Genomic DNA, 12601 nt, shown 5'->3' with positions numbered 1-12601 from the left:
TTTTTATCTTTTTTTTTTGGGGGGGGGGGGGTGTGTGGGGGGGGGGGGTGTGTGGGGTTAGCAATACTTATTACAGACGACTGTGCAAATAATCAGATAAAGCAAAATTCATTTACTATTTCTTGAAAGACTGAAATAAAAAGAGCAGTTTCTTTAGACTCGCGGCATGTGTGTATACGTGAACCAAACATTTGTGAGAGCTATCCTCCGTGACCTATCCGCTTGCGGGCTAAAACCGGCGGCTTTAATTATCGTTTAAATATAGGCGCTGACATATGAAATAAACATTCGCGACCACCGCGTTGTGTGGGTTGTGGGAGAGTGACTTTTTTGTGTGCAAAGCCTCATAGAAACATTGGAGGGGCCGTTTCGGCGTAGTGTGCGTGTGTGCCGTCAGTGTGCATGCGTGCGTGTGAGTGTGTCAGTGACAAAGCTGCATCAGTTTTGAAAATCGGAAATTCCCAACCAGGTCGTCGACCGAAGTCCTGACTGTGTAACAATTCTCTGACAATGAGCTCATGCCGCGTTTGTCTTTAGTTTGAACACGATGAATATTTCTCCCATTAAACACATTTTGGAACAATCAGTCACATCAAAACTGAGCGCACAGACGCACATTAGATATCAAGATCCTAGATCACTGAGTGACAAGACTGAGCAGGGGCGGATTATGGGGGTGGTTACACTGAGGGGTTCCGGTTCTCCTTGGCTGTAAAAAAAAGAGAGAAAAAAGTGTGTGAATGTTGTTGTTTCTGTCTGTAAAGCCGGGGGAAGTGTTATTTGTTTAATCAGTATCATTTTTGTACAGTTTTAACTGCCACTCCTGTGCGACATGTCTTTCTTCTAACCATACTATATGATGTCGGGAGCAGATATCATGGAAGATAAATTGCCATTATTTAATACTAACTTTGAAAGAAATAATGAGTGGCTGCTGACACCAGTTGATCATGTTTAAAATCACGGATAAGCCACACATTGTTTATAAGATAGCTAAAATTCTTCAGCTTCAGGGGGGCTTTGCCACGGTATCCGCCACCTCTACCGACCCCTGGACTGACCCCAGGTTGTAACACACACCCCCCCCCCCCCCTCGGGCTTAACTGCTCCGCCCCTGAGAGCCTACACTAAAGGGAAGTTATAGTGTCTCTGCAGTCTAGAGAGACTGTGTGAGTGTAATCGATCAAGACTGAGTAAAAATCATAGTCACCAGTGAGAAGATTTATCGGAACATTTTTGTTGACATTGCATTTTTGTTGTTGTAATTTTAAGACCTGAAACATTCAAAATGACGTCATATTAGTTCGTTTTGGTCGAGTGAGATAATTATGTCGTTGATCAGTCAGTGTTGGTGCAAAGTGGTTTTTTTTTTTTTTTTAAATCGGTTGGTTTGATGCTTTATACAATTGTAGGAATTCCAACAAAGCGCAGGTCCGGAAAAGCGCCGATGACGAGATGGGTTGCAACACCTTTGTTTCTTAAGGTAGTTCACTGGACCCGTTAAATATAATTTGGTTTCTCCCAAAAGTTGGTTATTTTTTAAGTTCGATCTGTCTGCTATGCATTCAGCATAAAAAAAATATAGGGTAGTGGGTTCGTTTCGGAGCTATGAGTCTCGGAAGACAGTGCCCGTTTTGAATTTTGGACCGAAAAATCGAAAAATGGGTATGTTTTGAAAACGGCCAATTACACAAACATCTGTATAGGAATAGTCATTTAAAAAATATCACCCAAAGCAGCAATGGGCAGGTAACGAAGTGCACTGGTAAACGAAAATGTTGCGCATACTCAAACTTTGTGACGTCACGTCTTTTGCCAGAGTTTATTTTAAATTTGTTCCTCATGTTGAGGTATTTTATTGCTGGTAGCCTGGAAATAAATTACGATTTGATGAGATGGGTTGTAAACGCAAGAGCGATCAAAACGGCATTAAAAAAAACAAAAAAAACGACAGGTTGGTGGTGTTTTTAGGGGGGGTTCACTCCCTTGATTAACCCCACCCTTTGCACTATTACTGTCCAGTGTGCCTCAGAAAAATATGTGTCACGATAATGTAAAGGGCTGTTGTCCGATCATTTGTCTCAGATATATGAGCCAACTAAATTATGTTTTTAAAAACCACTGTTACATATGACCTCTGTTGAAAGTCAAAGGTCACCGCAACTTTGAAAGGCCACAAGTCCGATTCAAATGTAATAAAAACGCCAATCAAAAGGTGGAGATCACTTGTTTGATACAAGTGTAATAATAAAAATTAATAATCAAGGCTTGGTTTATAATTTTGCTTAATAGTGCGTACTGTTATTTGTTACGGTTTGAAGGCTGGGACTTTTTGAGGGTGGAATTAAAGCAATTTTTCGCCTTATGGGCCCCTTATGCCTCGAAGGACTTCAATTATTGTATTATCTGCTGCCAGCGTACAGTAGAAAGAGGGCTGCATACACAAGACACTTGTTCTTAATACTACTGGCTGTTATTCTACTTCAAACACCGGTTTTAACATGTGGTATTCTGATGCAATCACGCTGTGAGCATCACGGGTTGGGAGACACTCTCTTACCTGCTACCGGAGCTTCAATGTTAGCTTTGGTGATTATTACGATGTCACTGGCAAAGAGAACGGCTTTGTACCGATTTCATTAGATGCCCACGTGTTTTTGACCTCGTGGTTGGGAGGCGTGTCGCATTGTTTTTATTTCTGGCGGTGTCGTCATTTTCTGACGTCATTCACTTACGCTGCCTGAAAAATGTGACGTTTGTTCTATTTACGTCATTCGAATGTTCGACGTGTTCTTCTTCTTCTGCGTTCCCTGTTCGATGTGTTCGAATTCCCAGCCTGCCAGGAAAAAATGGCGACACAACTCAGTGGCTTCCCTTTGTGTATGAAGAGTAATGTCCCTGTCTCCATTTGACCTGCCTTAATTAGCTCCCTTGTTTGTTTTAACTCGGAGGCTTTTTTTAATTTAGTTCCTGATCACATTCGTGACACGATCGATCTATTAGATGATGTTCCAGTGGGACGCAACTAGTGTAAGAACAAGGATTGAACATGCTACTCATACCGTTGACGCCATAATATGCCAGTTTTTATACTCAGACTTAGTCGCGCCGTATTTAATACTCTGCAGTGAAGCCAGCCGAAGCTGCTTACGCAATCCGACTGACGTAACAATTAAAGGTACTGTACTACGGAACGCGGATCGTATCAACTGATGCATCAAATTGATGCATCCAAAACCAAGATTTGATGCATCATTTTCACAATTTGATGCATCATTTTCACAAAAGGATGCATCATTTTCAAAAAGGATGCATCATTTTCAAAAACTGATGCATCCGATACGAAAATGATGCATCATTTTGATGCATCATTTTGATGCATCACTTTCGGTTTTGTATGCGTGCGAAAGATCATTCATTTCCGGTCTTTCCGTAAGAAATGCCTGAGCACGGAAAAACTTGAAATGACATTTTGACGAATATAAACAGATTGGTTAGATAAAACAAAAATAAACGTACAACATACCATTAAATAGGGAACAAATCAAAGTCACGGCATTATGCATTTTAAGGCATTTTTTGTTTTGTTTGTGGTTTGTTTTCTGTGCACACGAAGTTTTCACGCCCATAATGTTCGTCACAGTTTCGCTTCGTATTCCGGTTCAAATTTTGCTTTTTGCTCGGCACTCTGATGCATCCAAACGATGCAACAAATTGTGAAAACAAGAGGCGAAGCCTTCAAGGCTCACGTAAGAAATCGACAAACAGTAACACAAACTCAATCACTCCGTCACACATACACACACACACAGTAAGCATAGGTGAAACTGTGCAAGAAAGCGAGACCCTGGATCTGCCAATTAGTCTCGGCCCGCTCACAATAACAATGACCGAGACTTCCAGTAATTCCTTTGCGTGACGTCTAACCCTCTTACGTCATAATGTGACGTCTTCAAATAGTTTCTATCACACACGTCAAACACTTTTGACCGAGACGTAATCTTCTTATGCGAGCTTTATCCATAGACTCGGAAATGTTAAAGTTTCTATCACACACACACGCACGCACGCACGCACGCACGCACAGACAGACAAAGTTTATCATCGCATAGGCTACACTTACGTGAGCCAATGATGCATCAAATTCTTGGTTTTGGATGCATCAATTTGATGCATCAGTTGATACGATCCGTGTTCCGTACTGTTTCTACCACAGACATACATACATACGCACGCACGCACGCACGCACGCACGCACAGACAGACAAAAGTTAGCATCGCATAGGCTACACTTACGTGAGCCAAAAAGCAACGAGTGTACATCTGGTACGACACAGCAAGCCATGTAGTATTCTGTTTATCCTACACACTGTACTTACGTGTATTTTACTGAAAATGTCTTGCAGTCGAGGCAGCTAAATTGAAGACGCTTGTTTTGGAACCTCGATCTCTTCTAAAGCCTCGTGCAATCTATTACGTCAAAGCAAAGACATGTCACTCTGAAAGTGTGGCGTGACGTGTTCTAAAGATTCATCGAGGGTAATTAGCGAGCGCAATTTTTGTTTCTATAATGACGTTTGTCTCGGTGACTTTGGCATCATAAGCAGTAGAAAAACAGGTCCCTGCCAGACCTGCTTGACATGACTGTCACAAGCGGCTTTAATATTAGCATACTCTTATGCTGTGGGGTTAAATGTATTGTATTGGAGCGCCTGTGTTCCTCTATTTCGCCTGTCATAGGTAGACGCTGGTTAACTGCAGGTGTCTCGTGGAGCTCGTGCTCAGGTATTTCACGTGTGTTTTGCTTGTATTTTGTAAGGTGAACTCAGAGCTAAATTCGAGCTCGTAGATACTCCTTTTTATTCATTCGTTCTTTGCCTTTAGCCGAGGGAAGATAGCTTGCGTTCCAAGCGAATCCGTTCTTCGTTGAACGTAGGGTCTGTTTGCGTAGAGCAGATGCCGGAAACCTGTTATCAACGGCAGGGGATATGTATGGCTACTTCAATACAACCAGGATGTGGTATGTAATCATTAAATATTATGTTGTGTGTGTTACAGTTAAATTATTCTCAGGTTTAGATTTGCTTATTGACTTCTGAAAACCGGTCAATCCAAGATGGCGGAATGTATAGTGTGCACGTGCGTGTGTAACTTTGTACTTGAACGGTATGAATTTGTGAGTTTGTTTTGGGGAATGGTTTGGTATGTTGTTGAATGAATATGTTTTGGTTGAAAGGGGAGTGGTGGACAGTTTTGTTGATAGAATGAATTTGGTATTATTCGTTGGACTTCATACTTAGCAGAATTAAATGTATAAGTCCGTTGGTATGTGTGTTCGAGATGCATGAGAGTGAGAGTAGAGAATTATGTCCATTTAATCCTGCACTTGGTTGTTAAGTTATAAGGACGGGTGGGCGATGTTACTGTTACCGTGAACTAAGTCTTGCGTTCACCATTCCAGGTTGTTGTATTTCACCATGCGGAGGCTACTCTGAACTGGCCTACTACTGAGGAGACTGATGATGTCTGCCGCTCCACTTTCGACGACGGCACTGCTCGCCTGGCAAGGACTCGACGTCACCGATGACTCCTGTCGCTTCGCACCACGGCCTCGTTGACTCCGGTTCATGAACGATTTCGGATACGCAAGCACGGTAACATTAGCCTTAGCCCGTCCTAACAGCTAAACGTGCAGGAGCTATAACGTCATAATGAACTGAGCGAAAGTGAGAGGTATGAAAGTTTCTAAATAATTATTCTTTGTTGTTATAGGCTTTAACGCTGGTTGATCTTTGTTGTTGTTGTGGATATTGCCGAAAGAAAGATTGGTATAGTTAGATAGTGTTGTGCGTGTATTTATGTTATGTATAATTGATTGTTTGTAAGAAACGTCCTTAATCTACTGTTCGTGTCAACTTGTGTTTTGTGGTCGGAAGAGCAAGATTGTTTTGAGTCGTGGATGACAGACTGCGTGCGTGTTTTGTGCATGTGTGCGTGACAAATGGGGGCTCGTCCGGGATTCTTTATTATTACATCGTCACCTATGATTTTGCTCTGTTCGTCTGTTTGTTTGTACCGTCTTGTCAGGTTTGATTTTTGAATAGGGATGATTGAATAACATGCTTGTACGTGCTAAGGCTTAACCTGATTTTCACAGCGGCCACCTGTGAATACTAGCCGGTGCTGGGTACATGTCTCGACGTTGTTTATAGCATTTTTCCCTGTTGTAATTTGTCTGGAAATGTTGTAGATTGAGATGTTTTGCTTCAGAATTTTGTTGTGAAGTAGTTAGGTTGCTTTTCCATAGTTGGCGACTTAACCCTTTTACATTTGGTGAGAAATCATGTCGGGATCTAAATCTCGCAATGCCGCTCTGGCAAGTTTTTCTACCCCTGATCATGGTAATTCTCCACCCCGTATGACACTTACCACGCCAAAGCATATGGATGGAGCTGCTGTTGACCCTATTGAAAAATCTAGTTCCCTCACGTCAGCTCAAGAAATTATAGCCGCTAGGGGACGTGCTTTGGGCGTTCGATCAGGGGCTGCTTTAGCAAAATACGTTCAAGAAGAGGAAGCAGCTCAACGGAGACTACTTCAAGAAGAGGAAGCAGCTCAACGAAGACTACTTCAAGAAGAAGAGGAAGCTCAACTGAGAAAAGGAGAAGCTCAACTGAGAAAAGAAGAAGCTCAACGAAGACTTCAGAGGGAGGAACAGGATGCTCAACGAAGACTTCAGAGGGAGGAAGAAGAAATCAGAAGAAAAGTACTTCGAGAAGAGGAAGAAAACGACCGCCGCCGACGTCTAGCTGAACTGGAAGAAGAAAGAGTTCGTGCAGAGATAGAAAAGACTAGGAGAGAAGAGACTACTTCAAGTTCTCGTAGTAGGGCTATTGAACCAGTTCGTCTGAAAATAGATCCATTTGATGAAGCCAAAGAGGATCTCGACACCTTCCTAGGACGATTCGAGAGAGCAGCAACTCTCAGTGGCTGGGACAGGGAGAGTGACTGGGGAGCTCGGCTGGGAGCCCTCCTGAAAGGTTTTGCTGCCGATGTTTACTTGGAACTGCCAGCTGAGGATGCGGGAAACTTTGATGTCATTGTGGACGCCCTTAGAGGATCTTTTCGCTGGACGGCTGACTCGTATCGTTCTAAGTTTCGACTCGCGGCCAAAAGGGGAGAGGAGACGTTTATACAGTTTGCTACCCGTCTTCGAATCTGGTTTGAACGGTGGAGGAAAGCCGCGAAGAAAGAGGAGACCTATGCTGGAATACGAGACCTCCTACTGATGGAACACCTGATGGACCATGTGTCTGGGGACCTCGCGGATTTCATCCGGCAGCGCGAACCGGCGAACGTCACCGAGGCCGCCGAACTAGCTGAGAGGTTTGCTGCATCAAAAAGAGCCAGGAAAAACCCGGTTACTGCGACTGGTCGAGTCGAGAAGAACACGAAGGACATTGAAAATCCTGAGGAAGACTCTGCCCCAGTTAGTCCCGTCCACCCCAACGGCCCTTTTCCCAAGAGAAATTGCTACGGTTGCGGTAAAACTGGGCACATCCGTAGGAATTGCCCGCATTCAGCATCGTCCTTCAACGTGAGGACCGTCACCAACGTGAGAACAGTTGTAACGATGCCAGGAACCACTGCTGCCACATCAGAGTTACCTACCCTTTGTGACCCATGTAGCCAACTTTCGTATACTCCTTTATGCACGGTCAGTATCAATGGATCGCAAGTATCTGCTCTTCGTGACACAGGCGCCGACGGACTGGTTATTGACTCCTCGCTGGTAAAAGACTGTAACCTCAAGCAGGGAAGTCAAACTATTCGTTTCGCAGCAGGGAACGTTCAGAAGACTTGTCCTACTACGATCGTACATTTAGAGTCCCCATTTTTCTCTGGGAACGTTGTAGCTATTGTGGCTGACCAGCTAACATACCCCGTACTCATCGGAAACCGGATCATTCAGCCTGGAGGAGAAACTCTTGAAGTTCCTGTGTACCGGGCGAAAGCTCAACCTGTCAAGATAGCCGCCATTACTCAAGTCCAAAATACGCGAGAAAAAGAACCTCCTAAAACCCTACGGATGAAGGACTCTGGTCTAGGTGTTACCAGAGAGAAGTTGATCCAGCTACAGACGCTTGACCCAACTCTGTCTAGGGTGCGGGAGCTGGCAAAAGGGAGGAACCCTACACCATCTGGGAAGAAAGGAAAAGTGAAATTTCTTTGGAAACAGGGCGTCCTACATCGCCTTTTCATAACCACGGAGAAGACCTTCAGTCAGGTGGTGGTGCCCGAGACTCTTCGTTCGGGTATTTTGAGACGATACCACAATGTTACTAAGACTGGTCATCTTGAGACAAAGAAAACTAAGAATAGACTCTGGCATTCGTTCTACTGGCCAGGGATGGAGGGCGACATCAGGCGTTATGTTCATTCCTGTGATGTTGGCCGTCGAGCTTTACCCAAAGGAGGATTACCCAAAGCTCACCTTGGAAAGTTGCCCCTCATAGATGAACCTTTCCGGAGAATCGCTGTCGACCGTGTTGGCACATTGACAGTCTCAGAGAGAGAGAATCGCTACAGACTGATCACCAGTCCCTTCAACCTCTACAGAAGACCAAGATGACGAACGGAAGTTTGATGCGCTGGGCCCTGTTGCTTCAGACATTCACGTTCCGCATCAGAGCAATCCGAGGATGCGACAACGTCGGAGCAGACTATTACAGCCGCATTGTGTAGAATTTTTGTGACGAACCGTAGTTCGGTTTGAGTAGGGGGGTTTGTCACAAGCGGCTTTAATATTAGCATACTCTTATGCTGTGGGGTTAAATGTATTGTATTGGAGCGCCTGTGTTCCTCTATTTCGCCTGTCATAGGTAGACGCTGGTTAACTGCAGGTGTCTCGTGGAGCTCGTGCTCAGGTATTTCACGTGTGTTTTGCTTGTATTTTGTAAGGTGAACTCAGAGCTAAATTCGAGCTCGTAGATACTCCTTTTTATTCATTCGTTCTTTGCCTTTAGCCGAGGGAAGATAGCTTGCGTTCCAAGCGAATCCGTTCTTCGTTGAACGTAGGGTCTGTTTGCGTAGAGCAGATGCCGGAAACCTGTTATCAACGGCAGGGGATATGTATGGCTACTTCAATACAACCAGGATGTGGTATGTAATCATTAAATATTATGTTGTGTGTGTTACAGTTAAATTATTCTCAGGTTTAGATTTGCTTATTGACTTCTGAAAACCGGTCAATCCAAGATGGCGGAATGTATAGTGTGCACGTGCGTGTGTAACTTTGTACTTGAACGGTATGAATTTGTGAGTTTGTTTTGGGGAATGGTTTGGTATGTTGTTGAATGAATATGTTTTGGTTGAAAGGGGAGTGGTGGACAGTTTTGTTGATAGAATGAATTTGGTATTATTCGTTGGACTTCATACTTAGCAGAATTAAATGTATAAGTCCGTTGGTATGTGTGTTCGAGATGCATGAGAGTGAGAGTAGAGAATTATGTCCATTTAATCCTGCACTTGGTTGTTAAGTTATAAGGACGGGTGGGCGATGTTACTGTTACCGTGAACTAAGTCTTGCGTTCACCATTCCAGGTTGTTGTATTTCACCATGCGGAGGCTACTCTGAACTGGCCTACTACTGAGGAGACTGATGATGTCTGCCGCTCCACTTTCGACGACGGCACTGCTCGCCTGGCAAGGACTCGACGTCACCGATGACTCCTGTCGCTTCGCACCACGGCCTCGTTGACTCCGGTTCATGAACGATTTCGGATACGCAAGCACGGTAACATTAGCCTTAGCCCGTCCTAACAGCTAAACGTGCAGGAGCTATAACGTCATAATGAACTGAGCGAAAGTGAGAGGTATGAAAGTTTCTAAATAATTATTCTTTGTTGTTATAGGCTTTAACGCTGGTTGATCTTTGTTGTTGTTGTGGATATTGCCGAAAGAAAGATTGGTATAGTTAGATAGTGTTGTGCGTGTATTTATGTTATGTATAATTGATTGTTTGTAAGAAACGTCCTTAATCTACTGTTCGTGTCAACTTGTGTTTTGTGGTCGGAAGAGCAAGATTGTTTTGAGTCGTGGATGACAGACTGCGTGCGTGTTTTGTGCATGTGTGCGTGACAGTTACATAATACGCACACGTGTGATTTGAACGATTATTATCTCACGGGTGTCTCTCTCACGTATGTAGGATAAACACTATTTCTGATTTCTGCTTCAACAACTATTTACACTACATAATGAAGAAAGCAAATCGGCTCAGACGACTCGCCCTCACTGCGACCCGGTTTGAGTTTTTTTCTTTCATTTTTACATTTAGTCAAGTTTTGACTAACTGTCTTAATATAGACGGGGAATCGAGACGAGGGTCTTGGTGTGTGCATGTATGTGTGTGTGTGTGTGTGTGTGTGTGTGTGTGTGTGTGTGTGTGTGTGTGTAAAGCGATTCCGAGAAAACTACTGGACTGATCTTCATGAAACTTCACATGAGAGTTCCTAGGTATGATATCCCCAGAAGATTTTTTTCTCATTTTTTAATTTTTTATTAGATGTCTTTGATGACGTCATAGCTGGCTTTTTGTGAAAGTTGAGGCGGCACTGTCAAACCCTCAATTTTCAACCAAATTGATTGAATATTTTGTCAAGCAGTCTTCGACGAAGTCCGGACTATGGGATTGCATTTTAGCTTGGAAGCTTAAAAATTAGTTAATAAGTTTGCTCATTAAAGTTGTCATTACAATCGATTTTTCAGTAGCAGATTAAAAAAAAAAATAGTGCAATGTATTCGTACCCCCCGTGGGTTAGGGGGAAGAATTTACCCGATGCTCCCCAGCATGTCGTAAGAGGCGACTAACGGATTCTGTTTCTCTTTTTACCCTTGTTGAGTGTTTCTTGTATAGAATATAGTCAATTTTTGTAAAAATTTTAGTCAATTTTAGTATGTAAGAAATGTTAAGTCATTTGTACTGGAAACTTGCATTCTCCCAGTAAGGTAATACATTGTACTACGTTGCAAGCCCCTGGAGCAAATTTTTGATTAGTGCTTTTGTGAACAAGAAACAATTGACAAGTGGCTCTATCCCATCTCCCCCCTTTCTCCGTCGCGATATAACCTTCGTGGTTGAAAACGACGTTAAACACCAAATAAAGAAAGAAAGAATGTATTCGTCATGCACCTTCTGCTGAATTCAAAAGTATATAGATATGTCATGTTAACTCTAAACATGTGCTCAGAATGAAAGAAAGTAGGTTCAGTAAGTACTACGGTCGCATGCTTAGCGGATACACCCACCGCGGGTTAGGGGGAGTCCCATATTGGTTGGGACGAGAAAGAATTTACCCGATGCTCCCCAGCATGTCGTAAGAGGCGACTAACGGATTCTGTTTCTCCTTTTACCCTTGTTAAGTGTTTCTTGTATAGAATATAGTCAATGTTTGTAAAGATTTTAGTCAAGCAGTATGTTAGAAATGTTTAGTCCTTTGTACTGGAAACTTGCATTCTCCCAGTAAGGTCATATATTGTACTACGTTGCAAGCCCCTGGAGCAATTTTTTGATTAGTGCTTTTGTGAACAAGAAACAATGAACAAGTGGCTCTATCCCATTCTCCCCCCTTTCCCCGTCGCGATATAACCTTGAACGGTTGAAAACGACGTTAAACACCAAATAAAGAAAAACAAGTCGCGTAAGGCGAAAACACAACATTTAGTCAAGTAGCTGTCGAACACACAGAATGAAACTGAACGCAATGCCATTTTTCAGCAAGACCGTATACTCGTAGCATCGTGAGTCCACCGCTCATGGCAAAGGCAGTGAAATTGACAAGAAGAGCGGGGTAGTAGTTGCACTAAGAAGGATAGCACGCTTTTCTGTACCTCTCTTTGTTTTAACTTTCTGAGCGTGTTTTTTATCCCAACATATCATATCTATATGTTTTTGGAATCAGGAACCGACAAGGAATAAGATGGAAGTGTTTTTAAATTGATTTCGGAAATTTAATTTTGATAATAATTTTTATATATTTAATTTTCAGAGCTTGTTTTTAATCCAAATATAACATATTTATATGTTTTTGGAATCAGAATATGATGGAGAATAAGATGAACGTAAATTTGGATCGTTTTATAAAGTTTTATTTTTTTTTACAATTTTCAGATTTTTAATGACCAAAGTCATTAATTAATTTTTAAGCCACCAAGCTGAAATGCAATACCGAAGTCCGGGCTTCGTCGAAGATTACTTGACCAAAATTTCAACCAATTTGGTTGAAAAATGAGGGAGTGACAGTGCCGCCTCAACTTTCACGAAAAGCCGGATATGACGTCATCAAAGACATTTATCAAAAAAATGAAAAAAACGTATGGGGATTTCATACCCAGGAACTCTCATGTCAAATTTCATAAAGATCGGTCCAGTAGTTTAGTCTGAATCGCTCTACACACACACACACACACACACACACACGCACACACGCACACACGCACATACACCACGACCCTCGTTTCGATTCCCCCTCGATGTTAAAGTATTTAGTCAAAACTTGACTAAATATAACAAGTCGCGTAAGGCGAAAATACAATATTT

General features: G+C 42.7%; 1 protein-coding gene across 1 annotated transcript; it reads left to right on the top strand.

The window, feature by feature from the left end:
• The first annotated feature begins 6673 nt into the window (after positions 1-6673).
• LOC138951791 (uncharacterized) lies at positions 6674-10137 on the top strand. The gene is made up of 2 exons (XM_070323343.1): positions 6674-9162; positions 9604-10137. The coding sequence occupies exon 1, from the start codon at positions 7289-7291 to the stop codon at positions 8630-8632; it is 1344 nt and encodes a 447-aa protein (XP_070179444.1). The 5' UTR covers positions 6674-7288; the 3' UTR covers positions 8633-9162; positions 9604-10137.
• The last annotated feature ends 2464 nt before the right edge of the window (positions 10138-12601 follow it).

Source organism: Littorina saxatilis, linkage group LG17, assembly GCF_037325665.1.
Source record: "Littorina saxatilis isolate snail1 linkage group LG17, US_GU_Lsax_2.0, whole genome shotgun sequence".
In the NCBI taxonomy this organism is placed as follows: domain Eukaryota; kingdom Metazoa; phylum Mollusca; class Gastropoda; order Littorinimorpha; family Littorinidae; genus Littorina; species Littorina saxatilis.
This window is presented reverse-complemented; position numbering and strand designations above follow the sequence as displayed.

Coding starts and splice junctions, on each gene's coding strand:
- LOC138951791 (XM_070323343.1), top strand. CDS start 7,289: ATGGAACACCTGATGGACCATGTGTCTGGGGACCTCGCGGATTTCATC.